Here is a 13,223-nt window from a genome sequence, read left to right as displayed (position 1 = left end):
AAAGAAAGAAAGAAAGAAAGAAAGAAAGAAAGAAAGAAAGAAAGAAAGAAAGAAAGAAAGAAAAGGAGGAAGCAAGGAAAGAAAGAAGGAAGGAAAGAAGGAAAGAAGTAAAGAAAGAATGAGGAATATTTTTGACTCATGATTATCTCAGGGGTCGCAACAGTCAGACAAGCATCTCAATTAGTTAGATAGAACCCCTCCCTTCAGAAATTCAGAAAAAGACTCATGTACGACAGGGCGAAACCTTAATAAAAAGAAGGGAGAGATCGGAGATTTCTTCAGAGGGATTTGGGTGATTGGCGGTATACATTCTCCGATCCTCTCCTTGCAAGATATCTAAAAACTGATCCGATTCTCTTTGTCTTTTATTTCAGAGCGTTTTATCATAAATGTTGGGGACTTAAACCTAACAAATGGATAGCTTAAGCATAAAATATCCCCCTGTTATTGCATTTGTGAAAGAGTAGGTGAAAAAAAACTTTCAGAACGATATCCTGTGCTGGAGCAAAACATCTCTCTTGTACCCCTTTCAGATGAAACGTTGACAACATAGAATATTTGACATTTTGGAGTGAAGGTTACCATGGCAACATGGCAACCGGGAAGAAATAGCCATAAATAAAAACGTTGGAGGTGTTTGGGTGAAAAAATATTGCGATGTGCCATTTTATAAATTAAAAATTAATATTATGATTCACTTATCTAGATGAACACACATCTATCGGCAAAAAAAGCAGATAAAAAGGATGCAGCCCTTTGCATTTTCTATTGTAATTTAGTGTCTCTTGTTTGTTTAACGAGAGCTAATCGTAATATCGATGATCCTCAAGCACAACAGATCGAAAGTGATCGATTGCTTTTGCCTGAAATAAAATGGCGCGACGCGGTCCCTTTAAACGGAGCGGCGGGTACTGTGACGTCACACTTCGCAACATGGCGGCCCCGTTGGGAAGAAGCTTCTATGAGATTTGCGCTTTCGAGCGGGAAGCCGTCCAAAGGTTCCGAGAGCTCCAAATACAACTTGGTAAAGTTGCCGAATAAACGCTCAGATTTCAGCCCTTTTGCGGTGACTTTCACCTGTTAAACTTCAGACTAGCTGGCTAAGGTTAGCGGTTAGCTGTTAGCATAATACGCGCGGCGCGTGCGTAACACTGGCAGCGTAAATCGGTAACATGAAATAAAAGATAAATGAAAATACATTTGATACAAGAAACATTTTAAACACTGAAAGAAAGGGCTCATTCACGCCAGTTAATAACTGTTTTATTTTGGGTTAAAGGAATAGTATTAGTTTGCATGTTCTCCCCGTGCTTGCGTGGGTTAATAAACACGTTTTTGTCATGTATTTTGTTCACATATCTATAAATGGGATCAATTGGACAAATAACCTTTCGGTTTATTCCTGGACGCTGGCTATTTCAGCTGAAAATGAAAATCTCCATTCTGAGTTGGAAAAGTCCAATCAAATAATATATAGTAAGCACTTCTTATGTGAAATATTGCTTAAACGTAGATTAAGCTGGTCCAGTTTAGTAGCAGGTGGATGCAGACAACTGATTTGAAGCTTTTCAGTTCTGAGGATCGTCATGCCCTTAAGAGTTCTTTTTTGTATATTCTTAATAATAGTCCTGATCGTCATTGAGTTACAGCCATTCATCTTGGCAAGGGTGGCGATTCACCTGCCTTCTTCGCAATTCTTGATCATCGTAAGTCCTGTTTCCTTGTTTTCAGTGTTGTGCCGCGAAATTTTTCCAATGTAAAAAAAACGTGCCCTGGCTCAAAAAAGGTTGAAAAACACTGCTATAGACCATGTAATAATTAAAGTTAAATAAAATAAAAACTGTTGAAATGAAGCATCACTGCCTCCTATTGGTGGCACCCAAGAGGACAGCTCTATTTAGAAAACCATCTCTTTTGGCTTGGCTCACTGAGGAGGACCGGTTCCTCAAGGGCTCCCTTTTTTCGTGATATATTATCAATAATAATGAAACATTATGCGCCAAAATTATTTAGTCATTTCACATGTTTTGAAGGGGATCCCTGAAAACACATGAAATATAAATTAAAGTATTCACAAATCTACAAAAAATACAAAACAGTTCAAGTAAAAAAAGTCATCAGTGCTATAAAATAAGATACAAAAAATGAACTATTTTCAATTCTTTTTCAACCAATTTAGACACAGGTCTTCTTTCAAACACCCAAAAAAATCAAAATAAGTCGAACAAAAAGCCAAAAATCTGCAGTTGATTGAAAGATTGAATGCACTCTTTTTTTTTGTCTTCTGTATTGAATTCACATTTTGTGTTTGGAAACAAGTGTGATCTAGCCAATATTTTAAACAGAATGGCAGAATTCATGTCAGTTTATAGCAGCCTGCGGGAATACACTTAGAGACTCAATAATTTTCTATCGCTTCTTTCATATGCTCCCTCTCAGTCTATTTCTTTTATCTCTCGCCTGATCCCTATTTTTCCTTTCTCTCTCTGTGTCTTTTTCAATTGTCTTTTTCTCACTTTTCTTTCTTTGTCTCTCTATTATTTCTCAACCTAACGATCCTTCTATTTTTCTGTCTCTCCCGTTCTCTTTATGTCTTCTTTCTTTCTCTCCCTCTTTTTTCACACTCTGTCTCCTTCTCTTTAATCTACTAGTCCAGCCCCTGTGAGAATTTGTTTTTCTTCCTCTAACTCTGTCTGAAGCTAGGATATCCTCTCACCTCCATAATGCTAAAGCGGTGTATACAGTTTCAGGGCCCGCCTCGGGATCCGTCAAGTTCCCGGACGCTGCCGGGGCTTTCCACTATCACCAGGAAGATGGCGCCGGCCATTCCGATTCCGTCACCAGCAACAGATTCATCACATGGTCGGTGAACACCGTGTATACTAAAGAATGGTTTTAGGACTCATGAGTAACAATTGCAGGAGCATTTTCAATCGTCCACTTCCTTTTTGTTCGTAATCTGCTTAAAGGGGCAACCCCTTTTATGTGTAATTTTTTTACAAACAGCGACCGAGCTACAAAGCCTGTTAAATGACTCTAAAGGTAACTTGATAGTTAGCTAGAAAGTAAATAGGTAAAAAACTGAAAGGGAGCTACTGTAGATAGCTAGCTAAAAGAGTAAAAAACATCTAAATTGCCGGATAGAAAGCTAAAGACCAAGCTGGGTAGCTAGCTAGAAAGGAGCCCAAAATTGAGCTTGATAATTAGCAAAAAATGTAAAATGTTAGCTACATGGCATGCTGTAGGGTCTAAAAAGACCACTGACGTGTGGGAGAGCTATGAAAATTAGCTAACTCTAAAAGGAAATTCAGGCAAAGACGTGTTTGGTTTTTTAACAACTGCAGCTAGAGAAGGAGGGGGAGGAACGGATAATTTACTCACTCTCGGCTCGCTGGTCACGCTCCCTCTGGGTCTCTCTCCCGTCTGCCTCTTGTGTTTTATTGGAATCACAAGACATGGAAAAGTACAGGTATGTTGAAAAAAGTACCAACACATTCAAACAAAGACAGGAAATCTAAGGGACGACATCAAACTGACTAGAAATACACACCTTGAGTAAATACATTTAAGCCTACTTTACAGATGCAAAAAATGTAAAAAACGATATAGACAGCTAGCTAAAAATCTAAAAAGGTAGCTTGATAGCTAGCTAAAAAAACCTGCAGGTTTTTTTTTTTTACTTTATGAAACCCATAAATTAGAATTGACCAACACCAACAGACCCTGTTTTGGCTCTAAATCGCTAAAAAATACTTTTAGATGGAAACTCATTAAACAGTCTATCTTCATTGTTGAGACACTTTACGAGGAAAAGCCACCCGACATTTTTTAAACACCCAGAAGCTCTAGCAAAGCACATAAAGCAATTTGATTGGGTGAGCGGTAGGAATGGGCGGAGTTATACAAGAATAAGCTCTTGTCTGGAGAGTTGGTTCATTATATTTTGTCTTCAAATGTATGATGTGGCTTTTTCAGCCCCTAAAAAAATCCAAATATTTTGCTTTGATGGCTCTTTGAATCCAAAAGGTTCCCAACCTCGGCTCTCCACTTTTCTCATTGATGCTCTTTGATTTCGGACTCGTCTGTTGTGGTTTTCCAGGAGCACGTCGGGCGACGCGGTGCAACTGGAGGAACGATGGCTGGACGGCAACCTGGCAAACAACGCCGTACGGCTGCGCTTCGCCCACTGCCAGGTGACGGCGGGCGGTGTGGCCGTGTTCGAGACCCCCCAACACGTGGCCGTCCTCATCACCACCAACCGCAGCGTACACAGGATGCTGCTGCCCCACCCTCGTCGCCGACATCGCAGCGTGAGTGCCCCCCACGCTATTTCCAGCAGGCCTCTCAAACTATTGAGTCGGGGGACCCTGAACACGGGCCCGGGGGAGCTTCCGTTATTCTTAAAGGGACAGTGTATGATATTTGGCAGCCAAAAATGAAGAGAACAAACTACTGAAAGGGAGCGAAAAGCATCCTTTTTATACCCATTCTACCCATTTTTTTCTCAAAAAAGTTCTAAAATCTAGGGAAGGAATAAGAGTTGTTGGGATTTAACTATCAAAATGTACCGTTTATCAAATTGTTCGAATTAGTTATTTGACTCCATTAACCAAACTCGACCTACATTCATCCAACAATTATGCGCGCTCATTTCTTGAGCGAAAATGATCAGGAGCCGGCATTTCCACACGGGGGCGGATGGTTTATTATTCCTAACAGCAGATCTAAGTGTAAACAGGAGACGGCTCCCCCCCGATTTGTCTAGGATCATTTATACATTTCACCAAACAAATCAAAGACATCTCACTATTCCCCAATTTGCTATGTGTCCTCTGCAGCTAACTTTAGCTTTCTCTTATTGGCTATCTTCTCCCCGCATGACGGCGTCTGTGTCCTTTGCTCTCTCTCTCTCTCTGTTGCCCTGTCTTTCTGTCTCTCTTGCTCTCTCTCTGTTTCTCTCTCTTTTGCTCTCTCTCTGTTGCTCTGTCTTTCTCTCTCTCTTTTCTCTCTCTTGATTTCTGTTTTGCGCGCACGCTCTCTTTTTATGTCTGTCTCGCTCTTACTTTTTTTCGCTCTCTCACTTTATCTCAAGCTCTCTCTTTTTCAGTCTTTTTATTTTTGCTCGCTCTCTTTCACTCGCTCTCTTTCACTCTCTCTCTTTCTCTCTTCGTGCCACAGCACGCAAAGTGACGAGTTTCCCATTGACAGGAGGCCTCCGCGGAGCTCCAGGCCCAATCGGTGTTGTCGGACTTGGCCAAGATGAATCCGGAGGACGTGGTGGAGGGTGCCCTCATGCCCCCCGCGGCGGCAGCGGGGGCGCCCGGCGGGCCGAGCGCGGCCTGGCTCTCGCCGCGAGGAGAAGCCCACTTTGCCTTGGCATCGCCAGCTGGGGGGCTCCTGGTCATCACCATGCCCGCCCGGGCCTTCCCAGGTGATTGCCAAAATTCTCATTCGTACCCGTTTTCCTGTAAAAATTGTCAAACACACTAGACCAGGGGGGCCCAAGTCATTTAGGCTGCTCCGGGGCCGCATGCTAGAGAAAAAAAATCTCATGGGGAGCCATGCTACAAGATTTCACAGAAAGAAATGAAAAGAAAAAGAGAACAAGGGGGGCAGAGTAAGAGAGAGAGAGAATGTAAGGATACAGAAAAAGGGAGAGAAATGGTGAGAGCAGTAGAGAGAGAACATTAGAGAAAAGAGAGAAAGGAAGACAGAGAAAAAGAGAAATAAAGACAAAAAGATGGAGAGAACGGTCAAAGGAATGAGAAGAGAAAGATTAAGCGTGAGAAAGAAGGGGAGTCAGAAAGAGGGAGAGTTAAAGTGAGAAAGAGAAAAATGGAGAAAAAGAAAGAAATAAAGAGTGCAAGAAAGATTCAGATTCAGATCTACTTTATTGTCATTCTAGTACACGTGTATACAGAACGAAATGTCAAAGAGATGAATAGATAGGGGGAAAGGGAGGAGAGAGATACTACTGCTATGTGAGTGGTGCCTGGTTAAGGATAAATTGAGTAGAAATATTTATATGTACAGCTCATTTTTATCTTGCGCTTTTCAGTGTTATCTTGTGTATTATATGAATAGTGTTGGCAAAAACAGGGTCTCGTTTCTCCGGAAGGTGTTGGCGTTAAAAATCCGTGTCTCGCCGCGTGTTCTACTTCTGGCAATCGGTCAGAGTATTTTGGACCAAAAAAAAAAAAAAAAGATTAACACTGCACACAGCTGAATCTTAAAAGTTGTATGAGAAGACGCTGTTACGCAAGGACACATTCTTATGAATACAGCAAGTAAATATTTCATTCAAATATGTGGACAAACATAAATGCATTTATAACCACTAAATGAATAGTGTGATTATCAAAGTAATCATGTTATGATTAAATAATAAAACTAATACAGTGTTCATTTGAGCTGTGAAAAGTGATGGGTCCCGGGGACTCGCATGCTCAAAAATCTATGGGTCCCAACAGAGATCTATGGCTCCCCAAAATTTTGTGTTATCGCGGTTGAAATTGTAAATTGGCGACAAATATATAGTATAAATCTATATATTCATTCAGTTTTAATCATCAAAGTAATAATTCATTTTCTGCATCAAATTATTGTTGGTAATATACCGATTAAAGCGATAACCACAAACCTGTCTTTTTTTATTTTCTCCTTTTATACTTCCTTTTTTTCTTAACTTCTTTATACAACATAATAATTCACAATATAATGCATCAAAGCAAGTGAGCCGTTGGAGAGCCGGCTCTTTTTAATAAGTTGAGCCAAAAAAGCCGGTTCTCTAAAAAAAAGACTGACTTCCTTTCACTACACAACGAGATCTCGTTAGCCGAGATCGGCATGCAGACGAAAACTCGAACCGCGAGACCAAAACAACAATGGCGGATCTGCCTGACGAAAAGTTTGGAGTGCGGTAAATCTTTGTTAAAAAAAAGTAATGGGGTAATAATGACAATTTTGTGGCAAAAAGTTTGCTTCCCGGGGAGGCACGTTGATTTGAGACTATGCGTCCCCAGCAAAAAGGATGCCTCTAGGACGCAGGGACGCGGGCAAACCAGAACACTGCTAATATAACCTGACCACTCATACAACATACTCAGGGACTCAATCATCGAACAAATGGCGTCAAAAATCTTTGCAGAAGTCAGTGGTGGTTTGTATTTAGAGCGCTCTCGCTGTGGAGTAGAGCAGCTCGCTTTTTTTCCTCGGTGCCGCCTTAAAAAAACAATTGAATAAGCCGCACCGTAATTAAAGCCGCATATAAGCATACTGTATAAAACGTAGCTAAAAGTTGGCAGTCTGGGATTGACGGTACATGAACGTGAATGCTGTTTGCAGGCGAGGTGCAGGTGACAGAGCTGAGAAGCAATTGGGTGAAGCATCGCCTGTCCACGTGGATTCCCGGCGCCATTCGCGGCGAGCAAAGCGCGACGGACGCCGCGGCCAGCGTGGCGGCGATGGAACTGGACGAGGACTCGCTGGTCTTCGCTGTCTGCCACGATCACAAACTGCGCGTCTGGTCGCTGCGGGTGAGGCGGCACGTGCCTGCATCGGCTAATGGCGTCTAACCAACTAGAAGGGGCTAGAACAGAGGTCTCAAACTTACCTGTGGCCGCTGGGCCGCATCAGCTTTTTCTACACAAAACATAAAACCCATACCAAAAAAAAAAGGGAAAATGTATCAAAGTATGGAAAATAACTGAAAAATCTGGAAAAAGTGCTAAGGCTTGTAAAAAGCGTGAAAATGTGCGAAAAAGAAGTCAACATACTAATTAGGTAAATAGTAAATGGTCTGCATTTCTATAGCGCTTTTCAAGTCAATGAAGTTCTCCCAAAGCGCTTTACAATGTCCTTCACACTTACCCATTCACACACACACTCACACACCAATAGCAGCCATGCAAGGCGCCGACCTGCTTATACTCAAATGTGTGAAAATGAACGAAGAATGAGCAAACAACAACCAAGAAAACAAATGGGGAATGACTGAAAAAAGGAAACCTTAAAATCAAAATCAACCCAAAACTGACCGTGAACGACCGAAATTTAAAAAAATATATTTAATTAGGAAAACGACTGAAACAAAACTAAATAATCCTAGTACCAGTGCTTCAAAGGATGTATGGGAACTGAAAAGTAGTAATAGAGTAAATATAACTCAAATGTCTAGAAATAAGCAAAAGAGAACAGGAAAATGACCCCAAAAAACGAACCTTAAAATGAAAATCAACCAAAAACTGACCATAACCAGACCAAATAACACAAGTTTACCGAATTAGTATGAAAAATGACTGAAACAGACTAAAGAGCAAAAAAAGTGCTGAAAATGGTGTTTGAGTACTGAAAAGTAGTAATAAAGTACACAATACTCAAAAGTAAGCAAATGAATGAAAAACGAGACAATTTCCCCAAAATACGACCAGAAAAGTGAAGAAAATCTTTATATGAAAACTGAGCAAAAAAGGGACCAAAACTCAACCCAACTACCCCAAAAATGACAGAAACTGCTGAAAAATGACCAAAAAGTACCCCAGATGTTGAAAAATATTTTTTGAAAGATGTACTGACAGGTAAATAAGTATGGAAAAGCGAGTAAAGTAGGAAATATAACTGAAACAAAACTAAATGTCAAGTCATGTTTTTTTGTATAGCCCTTAATCACAAAGAGTCTCAAAGGGCTGCACAGATCAAAGACTAATTTTAGCAATGTTGCTAAAATGGAAGAAGGAAGTTCTAGTAATTTTCTTCACCTGTTTGAAAGTATTAAATGTTTGACTGAGTCACTCTGGGTTATCTTACATTTGTCAATGTTCAGAGACGTTTTTGAGAACAAGTCACGGCATTTAGACGGACCAATAACTAACAATTCGGTCTTTACAGAGTTAAGGCGCAAGAAGTTGAGTGACATCCACTCTTTGATCTCAGTGAGGCAGACCTCCAAATTTCCACAGCTTAGTGTTGCAGATTCCTCCATCGCAAGATATAGTTGCGTTATCTGCGTAGGAATGGAAACTGATATTATACTTGCGAATAATGGAAGCATGTAAATGCTGAAAAGAAGGGGCGAAGTACTGAACCCTGCGGAACACCACAGGTAACACTAAAGGGCTCAGATGGCATTTCAGCATATTTAACACAGTGCGTCCTATCTGAGAGGTAGGATCTGAACCAGAAGAGGACGGTTCCTGCGAGACCAATCCATTTTTCCAACCGTTCTAGTAAAATATTATGGTCCGCTGTGTCAAAGGCAGCACGAAGGTCCAGCAGCAGCAAGATTGAGATAGAAGATCATTGGTTACCTTAATCAGTTCTGTCTCAGTAGAGTGGTTAGGCCTGAATCCTGGTCAAATATTACACAATGTAACTTTAAAGCCCCAGTGTGTGATTTGACCAAGAGAATGTTGTCTAACGAAAACCAGTGCCACAGGGTACAGCGTGGCAGCAAGATTCCAGACAGATATGATGGCGACCTCTACGTAGGGATTCCACAATGTAAAAATAAATAAAAACTTTTCGACCTGTTAATGTTTATAAAAAAATTACAAAAATTATAAAAATTACATTATTATGTTATTATAGAAGCATGTAAATGCTGAAAAGAAGGGGGCCAAGTACTGAACCCTGCAGAACACCACAAGTAACACCAAAGGGCTCAGATGTCATTTCACCCTATTTAACACAGTGCCTCCTATCTGAGAGGTAACTAAATGTTATGTAGAAATACTGAGGGGTTTAGTAAGAGTACATATTACTCAAAAGTGTGTGAATGAACGAAAAGGACCCTAAAAAATGACCCAAAATACGAACCCAAATCTTATTTAACAAAAGAAAAAATGTCAGACGAGGGCTGCAAATGCGGGTTGGGAGCTAGCACTTTTCACGTCTTGAATTATTTCTCAAATTTGTATTTATTTTTTTGTCTTTTAACATTTAAAGATCTTTCATTTCAGAATCGCAGCTGCATTTTGGAGGCGGACCTGTTGGAGTACGTGCCAGTGGCGTGGAAGGGGGCGGAGCGCGTCTCGGGGGCGGGGCATCGCTTGCGGCTGTACTCTAGCTGCGACCCCGGGCCCCGCCTGGCCGTCTACCTAGCGGCGCCCCGCAGAGGCCAAGTGCTGCTACTGCAGCTCGTGCCCGAAGCCAACCAGCGATACGGCCTGGAGCACATCTCGTCGCTCTTCTGCTCTCAGGTCGGCTCATATGAAAAAGGCCGCATGGAGAATGGGCCGCATGGGCCGGACTAGTAGATTAAAGAGAGATAAAGAAACAAGAGAAAGAGGGAGGGAAAAGGAGAGAGGGCGGACAAAGAAAGAAAAAAAGGGAGAGAGAGGGAGAAAAAAAAGAGATAAATAGTTATGAGAGAGGGGGAAAAGAAAGGGAGAGGAAGAAAGAAATCCAAAGAGAAATAGAAAGACAGAAGGAGAGAAAAGAGAAAAGAAAGCGCAAAGGGTATGAAGAGAGAAAGAAAAGAGAGAAAAGGAAAACTTGTAGGAGCTGGGAATTCAACCTGCTACCTCTTAGTCCCAACACAAGCACTCTCATTTAGCTCATTTTTCCTCTGTCTATACATGCATTACTCCTCCGCATTCAAAATTTTTAGCCACACCTACAGAACCCTTTCCGTTTGTAAACAAGTATGACGTATTGAGGAAGGAGAATGTCAGAATTCATGTCAGTTTATAGCAGCCCTTTGAGACAAAAAGATTGTAGATCAGCTCGAAATATCCCAAAGAATGTGCTAGAAGCAAGATAGCCGCTTTATTTTCGTCATCAAAGTCAACAAAATCGAATTGATGAATGCTGGATTTCTTCCTTTGAAAGGACTGCAAAAAAACTGGCCTTGAAAGTGCTTAAATTTGGCTATGAAAACGGTGTACGAACCCCGCTTATAGCTCATAATCCAAAATGTCTTCCGACATATGGCGCTAGCAGTGACTGTTGAAATACTTGTGCTTAGGAGACCCTGGTGGACTTGACGCTGACGTCCGAGGAGGTTTGGACGCTGTGGCTGGACGACGACAGCAACGTCTTGGTTAAATACGTCAACTTCGAACGGTCGGTATTAAAGTTTGCCGTCCGAAACTTCAATATTCAAGTAAAGAGGAAGGAATTCAAAATGTCCCAATCGTCGAAATAATGATCACCCATTATGAAAATAATGGTTAGTTGCAGGCAGGGTTACTTTAACTGGATTACTTTTAATTACTTTTGGATGACTCCAATACCAAATATGTTAATAAAAGACAAAAGAAACTCAATAGTAATAAAATGATGACTCACAACACGTGGTAAGCTTTCTCTCCTGGCTTTGATCTCAGGCAAAACGAACATCAAATGCGACAGAAACAAAATGAAAATAAATCCAAACAGCTTGCCAACATCATTTTTGCCGTTCCGTGTATTCCGTTACTCCCGAAGCCTACACAAAATGTAGTCATTTTATTCATATTTAGTTTCTTTTGTCTTTTATTAGCATATTTGGTATTGGAGTCATCCAAAAGTCATTGAAAGTAATCCAGTTAAAGTAACCCAAGCACGGTGGCGCAGTGGTTAGCGCGTGTGCTGCACATTTCTGAGGTCATGAGATCGAACCTCCTGTGTGGAGTTTGCATGTTCTCCTCGTGCTTGCGTGGGTTTCCTCCGGGCACTCCGGTTTCCTTCCACTTTCCAAAAACATGCATGTCAGGTTAACTGGCCGGTCCAAATTGTCCCTAGGTGTGAATACTTGAGCGAATTGTCTGTCCCTGTGTCCCCTGCCCACTGCCCGAAGATAGCTGGGATGGGCTCCAGCACCCCTGCGACCCTACTGAGGATAAGCGGCAGATAATGGATGGATGGTTAGTCGCAGCCCTACAACAAAACAGTCGCTCTCCTTGTCTATTAGGACCGCGTCGGGCCAGTGGAACCAGGTTTTTGTCCAGCCTCCCCCGGAAAAAGAGGTCCACATAGGCGTGGACCAGGACCCCAGGGTACGTAAGCCGCCTCCCCCCACGGGCTGTGGCCCCGCCTCCTCTGATGTCCCTCATTTGCAGGAGACCTACTTGGAAGTCATCTTCTCGCCGCTGGGATTGGCGCCGGCGGCCATTGTCAAAGCGCTCCAGGTGAGCTCCGCCACTGTTAAAGGGTTCCTACGGGCGCTTGAAATCCTCGAAACGTGCTTGAATTTTAATGTTTCGTTTGCAAGGATTCAAAAGTGCTAGAATTTATGGGTGAAGTGCTTCCTATGCTTGAAGTTGTTGCCGTGTTTCACAAGTCTGCTTAAAAATGATGCCAATATTGCTCTCGGTGGCTTCCTATGCCCTTGCATTTCATCTATCAAGAATAACGGCAACTGGAATTAGTTCATATGGCATTGGTGACGCCCAAGAGGATAGGTGCTTGGTACACCTAATGAAATTAGTCCAACGATTGCTAACAACTATGAAAACTTTTATTGGGCCACGCAAAAAAATTAGGGAAATACTGTCTAGTGGTTAATTGTAATGGGAAGGACTTCCTGCAACTGAAAATGAAATCTCTTGCCAAATTGTTCGAATTAGTTATCTGACTCCATTAACCAAACATAGCCTTCATTCACCTAACAATGCATGCTCGTTTCTTTTCGTGAAAAGACGGACAAGAGACCGGCATTTCCACACAAGGGCAGATTTATTTTCTTAAATATTTTAACTAAGTGAACTCCATCAAATTAGCAGAATTAGTCTCTCTCGTTCTCCCTCGATCTTCTCCGATCTTCCCACGTCTTTTCACAAGCTGGCGTGCCGGCTCCTCCCATGGGCGTACTGACGCCTCCCATGGGTGTGCCGGCTCCTCCCATGGGCGCGCCAGGTGCCAGCTTCACCACCTCCTCGCCGAAGGGCGTCGCGATGTTTGTCCTTGTGCGTCTGGCCTTCTCCCGTCAGCACTCACAGGAATTCTGTTATCAAAATATGTCTGATGCATTCCAGATAGCCTAACCTTCTAATGTAACTTGAAGAAAAACAGTCTCGACTGCATCAAAACTGAGTACATGTACTTACTTTGTAGTTAATTTTACAATATCCTTTATAGTCAAATGTATAAAATCCTTCAACACTCGTATTGTTCACAAATATTTATTCACGATTAACTGGAAATCTTAAAGTCATATGTCTTGATAAATGCACACGCAAGAATAAAAAGGTTATACCTCAATTGTGGATATACGTCGTATGCAAAAGTTTGGGCACCCCTGATCA

At 41.8% G+C, this 13,223-nt stretch overlaps 1 protein-coding gene across 1 annotated transcript in view; it reads left to right on the top strand.

Moving 5' to 3' along the window:
• Window positions 1-913: 913 nt before the first annotated feature.
• Window positions 914-13,223, top strand: part of nup160 (nucleoporin 160) — a 37,080-nt gene continuing 24,770 nt past the window's right edge. Inside the window, exons 1-9 of the mRNA XM_088339526.1 lie at window positions 914-1,024; window positions 2,745-2,862; window positions 4,100-4,310; window positions 5,209-5,431; window positions 7,345-7,535; window positions 9,957-10,196; window positions 10,964-11,061; window positions 11,891-11,975; window positions 12,039-12,107. Coding sequence (XP_088195652.1) covers window positions 934-1,024; window positions 2,745-2,862; window positions 4,100-4,310; window positions 5,209-5,431; window positions 7,345-7,535; window positions 9,957-10,196; window positions 10,964-11,061; window positions 11,891-11,975; window positions 12,039-12,107 — 1,326 coding nt within the window. The 5' untranslated portion in view covers window positions 914-933. The remainder of the gene's footprint in view (window positions 1,025-2,744; window positions 2,863-4,099; window positions 4,311-5,208; window positions 5,432-7,344; window positions 7,536-9,956; window positions 10,197-10,963; window positions 11,062-11,890; window positions 11,976-12,038; window positions 12,108-13,223) is intronic.

This window comes from Urocampus carinirostris, chromosome 7 (assembly GCF_059441175.1).
Source record: "Urocampus carinirostris isolate Australia breed hairy pipefish chromosome 7, RoL_Ucar_1.0, whole genome shotgun sequence".
Taxonomy (NCBI): Eukaryota; Metazoa; Chordata; class Actinopteri; order Syngnathiformes; family Syngnathidae; genus Urocampus; species Urocampus carinirostris.
The sequence above is the reverse complement of the archived record's forward strand: the minus strand, read 5'-3'. Positions and strand labels throughout refer to the sequence as shown.